Source organism: Taeniopygia guttata, chromosome 3 (genome assembly GCF_048771995.1).
Source record: "Taeniopygia guttata chromosome 3, bTaeGut7.mat, whole genome shotgun sequence".
In the NCBI taxonomy this organism is placed as follows: Eukaryota; Metazoa; Chordata; class Aves; order Passeriformes; family Estrildidae; genus Taeniopygia; species Taeniopygia guttata.
The window spans coordinates 52,522,052-52,536,184 of record NC_133027.1 but is presented as its reverse complement, the minus strand read 5'-3'; the positions used below and the strand labels follow the sequence as shown (position 1 = coordinate 52,536,184).

The 14,133-nt window shown below is 34.7% G+C and overlaps 1 protein-coding gene across 22 annotated transcripts in view; it reads left to right on the top strand.

Moving 5' to 3' along the window:
- TRDN (triadin) overlaps positions 1 to 14,133 on the top strand; it is a 225,855-nt gene that overhangs the window by 85,323 nt on the left and 126,399 nt on the right. For all 22 annotated transcript variants that reach the window (XM_072926827.1, XM_072926839.1, XM_072926836.1 and 19 more), the window contains one exon: positions 12,495 to 12,572. In XM_072926827.1, coding sequence (XP_072782928.1) covers positions 12,495 to 12,572 — 78 coding nt within the window. The remainder of the gene's footprint in view (positions 1 to 12,494; positions 12,573 to 14,133) is intronic.

Here is a 14,133-nt window from a genome sequence, read left to right as displayed (position 1 = left end):
ATTCGCAACAAAGATAATGGGAACACAGTTGTGGTATTATTCACAATTTAGTCTTTCTAAAACCTTAGCACTGAAGCACATGATTGCCCTATGGAGCTTGTACCACTACACAGCTGTGTCCAATAACAGCTAGACTGCAAAGGAATGTGACCATATTAGTTCCTTTCATCAATGTATCCTTTTGTTTATTGTGTATTTCTATGCCAGGGTCTCAAAGCCAGTCCCAAAGCCAATATGAAAACCAGTGTGTTGTAGACAATTTTACTTATTTTATACTGTTGAAAAAAATATATGACTTTGAGAAATTCACCAGGATTTCTGGCATGTGTACATAGCAAGAGAGTATCCCATAGGGTAAAACAGTCATCCCACCTTCTCAATAAAACAATTATTGAAGTCTCACCTTTTGCACATATGCTCATAAACACACACTCACCCCCACTCCCCCCACCCCGCCCACAAACATGGAAAGTCAAGAAATTAAGAAATTAAGGCAAATTGTGATGAATATCCATGGCGAATCTTACAGACTGCTTGGTCCTGGAAAGTGTAGACAGAAAATCCTTCATGTCTACAATTTTCTTCCAAGGATTACTTCTTTTCCATTGTCAAGAAATATTCTGTCACAGAGAAGGGACTACTGATATTACACAATATGGCAAGAGACTTCTTAAGACTATCAGTACGATACTTGCCATTTAATATCCGAAAAATATGGAGATACTGGTATAAAGGTACATCATATTGAAAGATTATGGACTATATTACTGTGACAAAAACACCAACCAACCAACCAACCAGCCAACCAAAAAGGAACCCCTAGAACAATAAAGACTAATTTTGAAAGTAAAAATGCCTGTATTTGCCATGGGTGGGCTGTAGCACTGGAACTAAACACTTGCCCTCCACTGTTCAGATAGCAAAACGCTTTAGGCTCTTGAACTATTTTTAAGTGTCACTCCTACTTGATTAGACGAGGATGTGTTGTGGATATTTCAATGACAGGGAGTAACATTTCAACTTGTTACATTACATTTACATGGGGACAACTTTGGTACATAGTTTCCCTGGGGATATATTTAATGAAGTGCAATTAGAAAAAATAAATAAAAATCAGTCATAACAAATAAGGAAGCATATTATTAGTTTGCTATTTGGAGAAATTCAGCATGAAAAATTTTCAACTGAGTTATGGTCTTTCAAATTTGAGAATAAATGCTAAAGGAATATTATTTTTTTTTCCTATGGAGAGATGATTTCTGGTGCGAGCTATGCAATAGCCCTGTCCCCAGTAGTAGAAAACAAGCAAGCCAGATATTTGTTTAAGAGAAATACTAAAAAAAATATGGGAGGCAGTGAGATGTTTCTAGTATTATTTTTTAAACTTTTTATTTTTTTACTGTCTGCTGAGGGAAATATTGTACCCTGAAATTTGAAAAGACTCATCTGGATTCTTCTTCAGAGATGACAGTAAATTGTCCATCAGTTTATCAAAAATCTGCTCACATTATTAAACCCTTGCCAACCCATTTGTTTCTGGGGATGGCATAAATAGCAATGATTGAATTAAAGAAATATTTATTTCTCTAGTAATATCCTGGGAGAGTTTTCAATACTTTTCAAAGAGTTTGAAAGGAAAGAATTCATGAACAGTAATTTTGCATACGTGTATGAGAAACTGAAAATTAAGTTTGAGTTATTAGAAAGTTTTCTAACTAATTTATTAAAGTGCAGTTCTAACAATAAACATTATCTGTCATTTGGAGTTAAATATTACCTCTTTATATTTAAACTTCTAATCAGCTATGAGAAAATATGAGAGGATATCCACTGATCCCATTTTTACAGGACTCTCGTCTATGACTGTCACCCCCACCCCAAAATGTGTCTATTTTATCAAACTCTGAAATGACATTGTTCTCTCAAAGGGGATGTTATCAGCATAAAATCCTGATACCATCCCACAGAGGCAAATCAACTACTCATTATTCCCAGTTTATATCATCCCACTGTGAATCAGAGCCAGATGCTGGCACATGAACCTGCATCTGTCAACACTCTTATGGCACTTCATTGTAACTTGGCCAAAAAATTTCAAACTACTCACTCCCTTGGAAACAGCTACAAAGGGAATGTGTGGCATTCTGCTTCTGCAGAAAGGAATGGATGTCTTTGATAGTTCACTGCAAGGCATTCGGAGGGTCAAAATTATGAGATACAAGAGAAAGCCACAAACCTTTGCTGATGGAAATTAGTCTAAGTCTTTGATTTTAATGGAAACAAACCAATTTAAGATGTGAAGGCAGAGAAATTAGAGTAATGAAATTATTCTCACAATTAAATTATGTTTATTACTACTATTTAGTATTAAAAACATTTCACATAGTTCAGTAAACAAGTTTCAAATGAAGGGTGATTTCAATAGAGGATCATCAAAAGACTCAACTAGTTTAGTTTTGAGAAGTAACCTATTTAGAAAATAAAGGCAAAAGTTAAATGCCAAAACACCCCTCCTAAACAGCTAATAATAAACAAATAGCTTCCTATTTAAAACATAAAAATAAGTTTAGCAAAGGAATTTGCAAAATAGTAATTGTATTTAATGACTCGTTGTCATAATTGATCAAAAAAGTAAGTTAAAAAATAGAAGCATTCTACAGGCAGGTTGAAGCAGCCTCAAAGTCACAGGCACAGATTCTTGGGAGGTAACTACCCTGATGAGAAGTAACACAATGAGGCACAAACAGTCCAGGAAGCTCCTGTAAATTGATGACAGCTTCCTGACAGAGGCAGTGGAGGTTCCCACAAGGAATGGTGTGGTTGTTGCCTCATAGTGACAAACAGGAAAGGCCTTGTCAGAGATGTGAAGGTTGTGGGGCTGCCTTGGCCGCAGTGACAGTGAGATTGTGGAGTTCAGCAATGGGAAGGGAAGAAGCAGGGCAACAAGTAAGATTGCAACCATGGATTTCAGGACAGATGACCTTAGCCTCTTTAGGGATCTTGGAAGAATCCCATGGCAATAGATTCTGTAGGAAGAGAGGTCCAAGAGACCTGGTTGAAATTCAAAGATCACGTCCTCCAGGCTCAAGAATGATGCACCCCAATGAACAAGAAACCAAAGAAGGCAAGAGACGTGCCTGGAAGAATTCCTATCATCACTCAAGTGTAAGCAGAAAATACACAGGAGATGGAAGCAGGGTAATGCCACTTGAAATGAATACAGGGAGGTTGTCAGAGTAAGTTGGAGGTAAGGCTCCATTGTAGAGTTGCTTCAACTAAACAAGTTGGCTAATGGCATATTAAATTCCAACCATTTCAGTAAAGCAGGAATCCTACATGGGTTGCAAGTGAACATTTGCCTTTGATGGAACATGATAACCCATAATCTTCTCCTTCAGTCAGTTTTATAAGCCCAGGTTATATAACTGTAAAATTATAAGTGAGCTAATGAATCTGTTATCTTTAGAATATAATTTTAAAAATTCTTAGGGATGTTAGCCACCATACATTGAATCTCTCTCAACTTTAATGACAAGGAAAATAACTGACATCTATACAGTGTGCCTTTAAACACCTCCTGATGTTGAATACACTGAAACATCATGAAGAAGGAAAAAATGTGTTTTGAAGGGCTTTCAGTTTTTTCCTGCATTTTTTTGTTAAAAATTAAAAACCTATATCTCTATTATGAAACTAGAAGTTACTATTCTCATCCCAGTATAGAATTCTATGCTGTCTCTGCTGGAAAATGAGAAGGCTCACTTTCAGTAGGAGTAATGGTACCAGTTTACCATATCACATAGATAAAAAGAGCATAGAAAGGATCTACAGGTACTTTGACAAGATACATTCCATCATTAAGCATTTCAGCTTAGCAAGAATTCCTCACCTCTTCTGGTCTGAGAACATGAAATGCAGTAGACAGAAGAGTTTTCGGCGTTGGCCTCAGCAACACATGCTCTCCCTGCCTTGTTTTATGCCCACCTACTTAATGCATCTCATCTGCAGCTACTGGGACTGTAAGCTGTGGCAGATCCATTCCTTTCACCGTTCTTTCTTCAGGTGCATCTTTCTTTTGATGTCAGCTTTCTTCCTGCATGTATCTGCCCTGTCAAAAAGACATGTAACTTATGACATATATCTATAATGAGTCAAAACTATTTTATTTTTATTTCTTTAGGAACTTCTTTTCTTTCCTCTGACAATTCACTTTCCTTCCTATTGTTTCATTTGTCCTTCAATACACCCAGTATTATCTGACAAAGTAAATAACAGAGATTTCAAAAGATCTTCAATGCCCATACACATTATACCTAAACAATTTTTTTAAATTTTTTTGGCTTTTTTTTTTTTTTTTTTTTTTTTTTTAGTTAGGCTTAAAAACAAAAATCTTCCTGGATGTGAGATTCATTCATATAATTTTTGGGGAGCATATAATTTTTGGGGAGCAATGTGTTACCAACAGTGTTTACAGTGTGAAAAACCATGCATGGCTCTTTTTGTCCTGGAATATTTTGGTGGCATGAAGCCTCATCTTTATAGACAACTGAAAATAAAATGTTTGCAATTCATTGCACCTCACTTAGATACCCAAAAGTTAATTGCCCAGCTTTAACCTTTAGCTGTCTTTATAGCCAGTGGTATGAAAAGGAGGCCTCCAGAGGCCAATCTCATCCTAAGAAAGATGCCTAAGATAGAAAAGATGAATCACCCTTTGAAGGTACCAATTTCTCTCCATTGACTATAAATGGATCCCTTGGGTGACTTATCTAGATATAACTGTCTGAAAGTTAACTTTTAAATGTCTGGTAGTGAGACAACCTACATACATTCAAGAAATATGCTGCAAATGTGCAAGTAAGAATTTTGTTCAATTGAAGACTTGAAATTACAAGTTTTCTATAAAATTCTGAATTATATTATCAGGAGCAGCTGTTGATGCAATCAAGGAAACAGTGGTGCCACTAGGAAAAAAATGCATTACAGTTGCTATAGTGTTTTGGGAGTGAGTGAAAGGGGAAAAGAAGAAATGGAGAGAGAAATATTTTCTTGAATAAATATTGGAGATATTCTGTATCCGAATGATTCAAACAGAAGAAACCTAAACAATTTTTGCATCAGAACAAAAGCTCAGCCTTTAGAGCTTCCACTTTCATGGAATTTAAGATTTGGAATTTTTAGTTACTGTATGCTTAAATTGTTAAATTATTATTTTTTTAAAATTTATGTTAGATCCATTTATATGTTGAATGGAAAGACATGGTAAGTTAAGTAATTTACCCAAAAATCATGGAGGATGCCTTGAACATAAGGGTTAATACTCATGACAGTGAATCCCAGAACCCTTTGTTCTAAAAGTAACTTCTTTAAAGGATAGAGCATCTTCCCTGGCAAAACTAAAGGGAAAGAAGAATCAGTCGCTACCAAAGCTTTATTGGTTTAAAATAATCTTTATGTCCAGTATTGAAGGTTTTTTTCCCAGTATTTCTCATAACTACAGCCATGGAACTTAGCTCCCAGTGATATCAAGGGAAGTGAATACGCAGGATTTAGGAGCCCATACCTCTGCACCTTTGGGCCCTCCTCTGATATTTGATCTAATAAAACCCCTCAGTTATTTTCCCTCTAACTTCCAACTGCATAACTGAAATTCTAACTTCTGAAAAATGCATATGGATTCACGGTCTTAAGTGATTGTCAAGTATAGACAAGACAGGTAATATAATCCTTGTTTGTCTCATTCTAGCAAAAAGACTCAGAGATATGAAAAACTTTGTGGCTTGGGGACAGAGATACTTGCATTTAGTTTGACTTCCAGTGATTCCTATATTAAATATGTTTATTATCCACATATCTGTAGTTGTGAGAGATTATCACAATTTGTGATTTTATCTGTAATTTTATTTTATCCATGTTAGGCTGTTTTTGTTTCGTAAAAACTGGCATATGCACTTTTTCTTGAAGACAGCATAAAGTATTATCATTCTTGCAGCAATCACTTATAGCTTTTCTGACTTGAACACTGAATGTTTCCTAGATGTATCTGGACTTAGGATGTTTGAAACAATGATATGCACAGATAAACCAAATGCAAAGAACATAATTATTAAGCAGTGCTCACGTGGCATAGTCAGTGTCTATTACTTTTCATCATAACAGCTTATAAGGTCCCTCTGTTCTGTTTAATTGTTAGCTGCAAGCATTTAGTTGCAGTGTTTTCTTTTCTGTTTTAATTGGATATTTCATATTGTGAAAAAAACCATCTATGCCAACTCCTAATATTCACGTTAATTATGCTAGGAGTCACTGTATATGATACCAATTTATTAAAGGTTATTTGGGGAGAGAGAGAAAGACTGAATATGTCTTTTCATTTTATAATCTGTCTTTACAATCCTTTTGTACTACACTATGTGTATAATTACCTATCATTACCACACAATAATACATAATTTCCACTGTCCTGGTACTTAGTTCTTTGAGATCCATCTTTTGATATTTCTAGACATAACATGTAGGTTTATTTTTACCTGCTAACTGCCCATGATAAACAATGGGAGGAAGTGGAGGCAGCAAATTCGATTTTCAATTTATCCAATTCAATTTTATTTTAATGTCAGGAAAGGCTGTGTGACCTCTTACTTAATGTATAATGACAAAACTGTTAATGGTTAGCTCTTAACTCCTTAATGACTTCAATCTTCTGAGCATAAAAATTAGAACATTTTTCACAAATTGAGCTAAAGAGGTATTTTGTGGTTAAAAAAAAACTATGTAAGGGAGTTGTCACAGACAAATTTTTGTAAATAGGTTAAACTGAAAGCTCTGTCATGCAACTAAAATGCATTGTATGCATTTCTAGATCCATAGCACCTGCTTTAACTTAAAACAGGAAAAAAACCCAGAACACCAATAGCTCTAACCATGCCTCTCTTGCCTACCCCATTTGTACACTTATTATGCACACTTGCATTGTGTGAGATACAAATACACAGGAAAAGAAAAAATATATCAAACTAATTCCCAGCTGTGACTTTAAATGGATTTGGTGTCTGAGTGAAAACACGGCAACTGATGTTCACACAACCTCCATGAGTCTGCAACAATGATTCTCGCACCTGTATAATTGCCAAAGCAAGTATTATCTCTTCAGAAACATCATGAAACCAAGGAAGGAATTTGGAAATAGATGATCTTTAAGATCCCTCAAACCCTAACCTTTCTCTGATTCATTCTAAATAAATATTGATATGTATTTATATGTTCATGCATGCACAGGTATATAGCATATATTGTATTATTACTACATAAAAACATATATAGGAATCCATCATCAACAACAAAGGATGAACTCAAATCTTTATGCATTAAAGATAGAAGTCTGTCAAGTTGCTGCTACTTACTGTTTGGTGCCTTGAGAAATTTAATCCTTCCCCTTAATTCCTTTCAATAGAGCGTTTAGAATATCAGTCTGCATCCTTCCTTCCTACATCCTCAATTTCAATCTGTACGTCCTTACTTTCAGCTTAGGAGATGGATGGACTCCCAAAGTTGTTAGACTGTTATTTGTATAGGCCTGGTTTCATTGCCCATGTGTTAAGGGAGTATCTCACAATAATGTTTTTTACTCGTAAGTTAGACTCTGTATAGAGTTCCAAAATTATTTGTGTCATTGTTAATGGATTTCATATACATATATATAGTGGAACATAGCTAGATAGGTTTGTCATTACCCATGTAATCTCTCCTTTTCTTCTTTTCTTATGCATTATAAAAGAAACTGGCTGATAGTCAGTGTGACAATACTAAAATTTAGAAGATTGCATCGCTGCTGGTAATCACTGCATATACTGTGGCATAGGTTTTTCTTAAGTAGTAGCATCAATCTTATGCAAAATCAGACTTTCACTTTATGTTGGGCAATTAAGCATTTAATAAAGAGACCCCTCCTGAGTGCAATTAAAAAACTGAAAGATATGTTGGCTACTAAAATATACTTTCTTAAAAGTCTCATTTTATTATCCATTAATTCCATCCTCCCCTGCCAAAAATTCTGTTCCAAGTAGGTCATTAAAATCCTGTTTAGCATGTTTTTTTCCATTTGATTTAATTTTGTTATGTGGCCACATCTAGATTACTAAATCAAACTCAACTGTTCTCTCTCTCAATGTGATTTTTTTCTCTCATAGAGAGCTCCACATCCAGTACACTTCCTAAAGGTCAAAATGGGTTGGATGTATCTCAGCTAGTTATTGGGAGTGGTCCTTGGCTCCTACCAATTCCTGAACTGAGCCAATGAATTTTTTGACACACTGCTTGGCACAAGTCAAAGTTGTCAGAGGCTATCCAAAAGCATGTTGCAGGATATGTATATCTGAATTCCAGAGCCCAGTAATGTTCCCAGGCCCCATTTAATTGCCAGTGTGCATGAAATCCTTGTTACAGTGTGCTCCTTAGGAAAGAATGCCTATATGGGGCATAAGTATTTTATTTCAAGTAATATATTCCAGAAAACGAGCATTTGCATTATTCAGTACAGTTACATAATCTCACCTCTTGATCCTCAGCTATTCTTTCTTAGTGAAAAAACAGTTTGGTCCTTTCATGCACACATACTAAGCAGAGAAACCCTTCCCCAGACACATCACAACCTAATGTCTGGAGAGTAATGACAGAAAGCTGGGGAGAGACACACCTTTAACTTGTAGCAACTTACATCTCAAAACAAGAAGCCTGGGCAAAAGGATTGGACTCCATTACATTTTCAGTCCTCTAAAAGCATACTTGGCAGTCTTCCCTCTTTAAATATCTGATTGGAATTTCCTTTTCATAGCAAGTGTCTCTGCAAAGACAATTACTTTATTTGAATTATTTTTGCCATCACTAGAGAATGATGTCATATCCGAGCAGAATGAGATTTATCTGAAGTCATTTTACTGCACTGAGAAACTGTAATGAGGTATCGGTGCTGTTGGACCATAGGATTCCTGCCGTTCAAGGAACTGGTATACGGATATGAGGAAATGAACGGTCATAGGAATGGCATTTCCACATATTGAACTCTGTGATGGCCTTATTTCTTTCCATATCCAATTGGAATATTCACCAGTCTGAAATAATCATAATAACAATAACAATACCAATGCCAATAGCAATAATAATAAATTTTACACATATTTTATATTTTTATTGAGAAAGATATATTTAGACACTTTATTAAGGTCACTGCAGACAAGTTGAGCTCAGAAGATCAGGAAAGACAGAAAACTCACATAATTTGATATTATCATAAGAAATCAATTTATACACAAAATTCAAATATGACATTTTGACACACATAGAAAGATATTTCCTAGACTGAGGAAAATTAAGGTAATTAAAGTTTGTCTTGTATTCCTTATCATGCAATAAAACAATCTAAAATATTAATAAACCAAGCCAGGATTAATTTCTTTAAGACAATTTGATATAGGGATGACAGAAGTTTCCCAGAGACTGAGGACTGTAGATCATTTTCAAAGAAGTATTTGTGTTAACTAGTTAGAGTCCTAAACCTTCTACTCATCCTTGCAGCTTATTTCTTTCCTTTCAGGCTGTGGAAGAAGGTAGTCGTGCCTTAATGTGTCACTTTTTCTCCTGGTGAGATCATTCCCATGAGCTTAAATCCTAAATAGTTCACTCTTTCAGTTTTCATCAGATGCAATTTGTTGTCAGCTTTTTATGATACCATATATGAAGGAGATACTTATAGCACAACTGCATGGACAGATGACACATAGACATGTTGTGGGTCAAATCTAGGGTCAGACTGGCATAGAAATTCATGGACATTTTTGTGCTTGCAATTATATCTTTTGGAGAAATCAAAACTTACTTTATTTTTTTTAAAGCAGTTTAAATTAACCTTAGTGGCTTATCTAGTAGCAGTAAAATGAAGGCTATGATGGAAATGAGAAGCAAATAACTATGCAGTGCTTTTTGCGGCTGCATTTTTAAAGCTGTGAGGTAAGTGTATGCCCAGCAATAATAGTGGTTATCTGGATAACTTCCTCTCATTTACATCATTGATATGTGTCCAACTGGCCACTGCCAGAGTCAAGATAGTAGGCATCATTAATACGAATGGTCTGATCTGTTGAAGCCAATTCCTCATTTCTATTTATCATTTGCCTGTACTACAGAAAACCACTTGCGCTTTATAACTTAAAGAAGAGAGAAGAAGGAAAAGAAAAGAAAATTGACTTAGGTTATCCCCTTTAACATATTTCATCAAAAGAATGATAAAATATTTATTCATTTACTGTCCTTTACATTCCCATCAAAGTGAATAGAGAGACATTTAATAAGACATGGAAACATTAAAGAAGCCTTTTATCAGAGTGGATAGGAACCTGCTCAGAACAAACATTTTGGCCTAAGGGAAAGTTTTTGATCTGTGAAGCTTAAACTTAAAACACTCCTCATATTAGATCATGTGGTCAATTTGCATGAAATAAATTATTTGCTTAAAACTTGTAAAGCTATAAAATAGAACTTGACAAGTCATTAGCAATAAGTGGTATCATACAGGCATTATGCGCATGCTGGTGCTATCATTAGAAAACTGCTGCCACAGCAAAGCACAGGGAGATAATGGGGCCAGCCTACAATTTGACCTAGAGGAGTTAGATCATTGCCCCACACTGCAGACACCACTCTGCAGTCCAAATTATTGACTATCCTTCATCATTACTCATCTACTCAACATTCTGAGCCACTGCCCTTTATCCTTTTTCACACAAAGTTTTTGTCCAAGTTATAAAAATTACCACTTTTTCTAACTGGGGAATATGAGGTGTAGTTCTGGAAAGGGAAAACAATCAGTGAATAAAAGAGGGGGAAAAAACCTATAATGTTTATTCTAGGACTTTGATCAAATGTAGAAAGAAAAATAAGATTACCCACTCTTAATTAATTGCTATGTTGTTTTTTTTATTTTCATTCTGAACTGGAAATTAAATTGTTCCAGTTTCTGTGTGTTGACATGATTATGAATATAACTTTTCTATTCTGGCTGGCAATAAAGTTTATCAGCAACTCATTAGTTCAGTTTGCAACTTCAAGATTTTTTTTTCGGACATAAAGCATTTGGAAAATCATGGCTAAATATCTGGATTCTGGAAGTTTGCCTAACATAAATTTTAAAGCTATAGTTATTATGTGATAATATTGGTAAATATCCACTTGGGTTTATTGCCAAGACAGGAAATACATGGAAAATGCATCTTCAATACATTGGTTTTATCAATGTGTTAACATTTTGTCAGTGACTCAGGCACATGTCAAGTTTGAACAGCTCTATGTTTAATATTTTATACAAATTACTGGATGAACTGAATTACATGCTTGCAAATTATGTGCCTGCAATTGTACATATGTTGATGAGATGTAATAACATTAAGTCCACGATGCTCAAATCCCACTTCTGCCTTAAAGGTGATGTTATTCTCATGCATTCGCCATGAGTATACACACCTTTGCAAAATGAGAGGGGTAAGTAAGATGCTGCAGTTTCCAAGGTCTATTAAAACCTTACTTTCTTTTCTGAGTCTATCATCAAGCATGAGGCATGGCTTTGAGTTTCTGATGTGAAGCTGGAGCTGAGCTTTAACAGTCTGTTTGCATGTGGACTCTGGTGTAGTGAATGTATGCTGGTGCATATGATTGAATCATTATATTTAACTACTTAATTTTATTTCTCAGGTCACAAAAAAATGCACTTTCCAAACGACAGTGACAGGATAGCTACTGAGACTAAATGCTAGTGAAATAAAAGGAAATAAGAAGATTGCAAATATGTCATAAACTAGAAAATAAGCATAAGAGTATATTAAATATGCTTGTGAATCTGTGGAGAAATGAAAAGTGTTTTGTACAAAACAAGATATCTGCACATAGGCTAAGACAGTACAGAAAGTCCCATCTGAACACTCTGAGAAAGTGTTTCAGTCAGCAGCTGGAATCAGGACCTCATCAGTGTTTGCAATGCATGACCTGGCTGGTATTGGCTAATTAAGAATAAGCCTTAAGGATGAGAAACATCATAATTTTTACTGGTGTTTCTAGGAGCTAATTAAGTAGACTTTAGGGAGCAACTGAAGATCATTTGTTTGACAGAAGAAAATAAGATTTTGCTGTAGAAAAGACATCATGTGTATGCCACCTTGTTATTATAGTATTATTATTATCTTTTGAGTCTAAGGAAGAAAAACAGAACTATAGCATTTCAGTATATATTTGAGTCATTTGGACTTCACTGGTTTGAAATGTGATTCTTGAAAAGAAATTATTTTTGAGAAATACATTTCCTTCACCTGGTGTCTGAAAGATACTAGCTTTTATGCACACTGTAATATTTTTAACATTAACCATTTTGAAGGGAGCTCAGCCTCCCAGGGAAATTGCCCAGCCTGTTAGTGAATATATTTTCTATGCTTTATAATCTGTATTCTTAGGTGCAGGACATAAGGAATTCGCACCACCTCGTCTTCTTCTAGAACACAGTCCAAGAAAGAAACCAGCAGCTATTGAAGGCAAGTTTGAGATTTTCTACTTTTATTGGCTTCTACTTATTAACTTTACTGTTTGTTCTAATAGGTGTTTTTAAATTTTTGTTTGTTTTTTTTTTTTTTTTTTTGTAACTATAACCTATATTACAAAAGTGATCACATTACTAGTCCTGGGACAGGAATGACACAGTGATATATGCATGACAAAACCTAAATGTTCCTTATAGTAGTCTCACAGATGGCTTGGGGGGTATCCTGAGTGAAACAGATTATGGGATTGAGGCCTAATATGTAAAATGCTTTGAATGGCATTCAGCCATAACTTGGTATCTAACTATAAACATAATCAACATTATCCTCTTAGTATACTTTAGATAATTCTTTCAGCTATTGTTATTCAGTAATTTTTCTGTGCCTTATTTGTAATAATTAATGTAATATTTCTGGCTCTGCATTTATCAACTCTATTGTTAAAACCACTGAAAGAGAAATACAAAGTCAGATTTTATGTTCAGAAGATTAAAACATAATCCTTGCAATTAAATTATGTTGTTTATAGTCTGATCATTACAGTAAAGTGATTGAAATACTCATTTTAATTTTAAAATGAACTATGATGACTTAGAACTACAACTGCAATATATGTTCTTGGTCTTTACACCATACAGTTTAATAGTACAAAACATCTAAGTCTTTTATTGTAATTATGTAGCAGTTTTCATATGATACTTGAGTCCTTCAGTCATGCCATGGCACTTGCTAATATTTCTCATAGAGGTCTTAGTTCTATGTTACCCAGAAAGCAATTGCAGACTACGTGAAGAACAGATGGGGTGGCAGAGAGTAAGTAACAAGAGCTACAAGATTTCCTGCATTTGAAAACAGAAAATGAGACTTAGGTTTTGCCAGGACCCATGACTGAAATAAAGTGTTTCATTAATTAGATATTTCTGTAATGTGATTGTTGTGAATAAGAATATTTGGATAAAAATAATTATGAGACTTATTATGTCTTTCCCCAAAAATCTCATATCTCAAATGATTATTTCTTTTTTAACATGCTGTTTAAAGGAGTATAAAATTGTGGTTATTTCGAGACAGTATAGAAATAGATTTGCACTCTTGCTTACTTTAGGAAAATGTCTGAACCCTGCTTATCAGCAGAAAGAAGTCTCAGCAATGTAAAACTCCATTATCCATCAATTAACCATAAAGGAAAAAAGACAAAATGAACAAGGCTGACACATTTGCTGAAAGATAAACCTAATCTTTAAATATAGCTGTTACACAGGATGAACTAGCATCAAATTAACATTAGATTCTTGATTTTCAAAATCACAAGGAACATGCAATTACTGCAATTGCACATAGAAATGACTATTAATGACCAGTTACATATTTGTGTGCTTCATTAGCTCATTTATGCATGCAATTCAGGTAATTAGGATGGTAAATTAGACATCCATTTGGCAAACAAATTTTAGGGAGATTATCTGCTCAGAACCATATAACTAAATTCCTTTTAAGGCTCAAGGCCAGTTACTAGAATACAATACTTTTCATGCAAGAGATTTGAAGGATATTA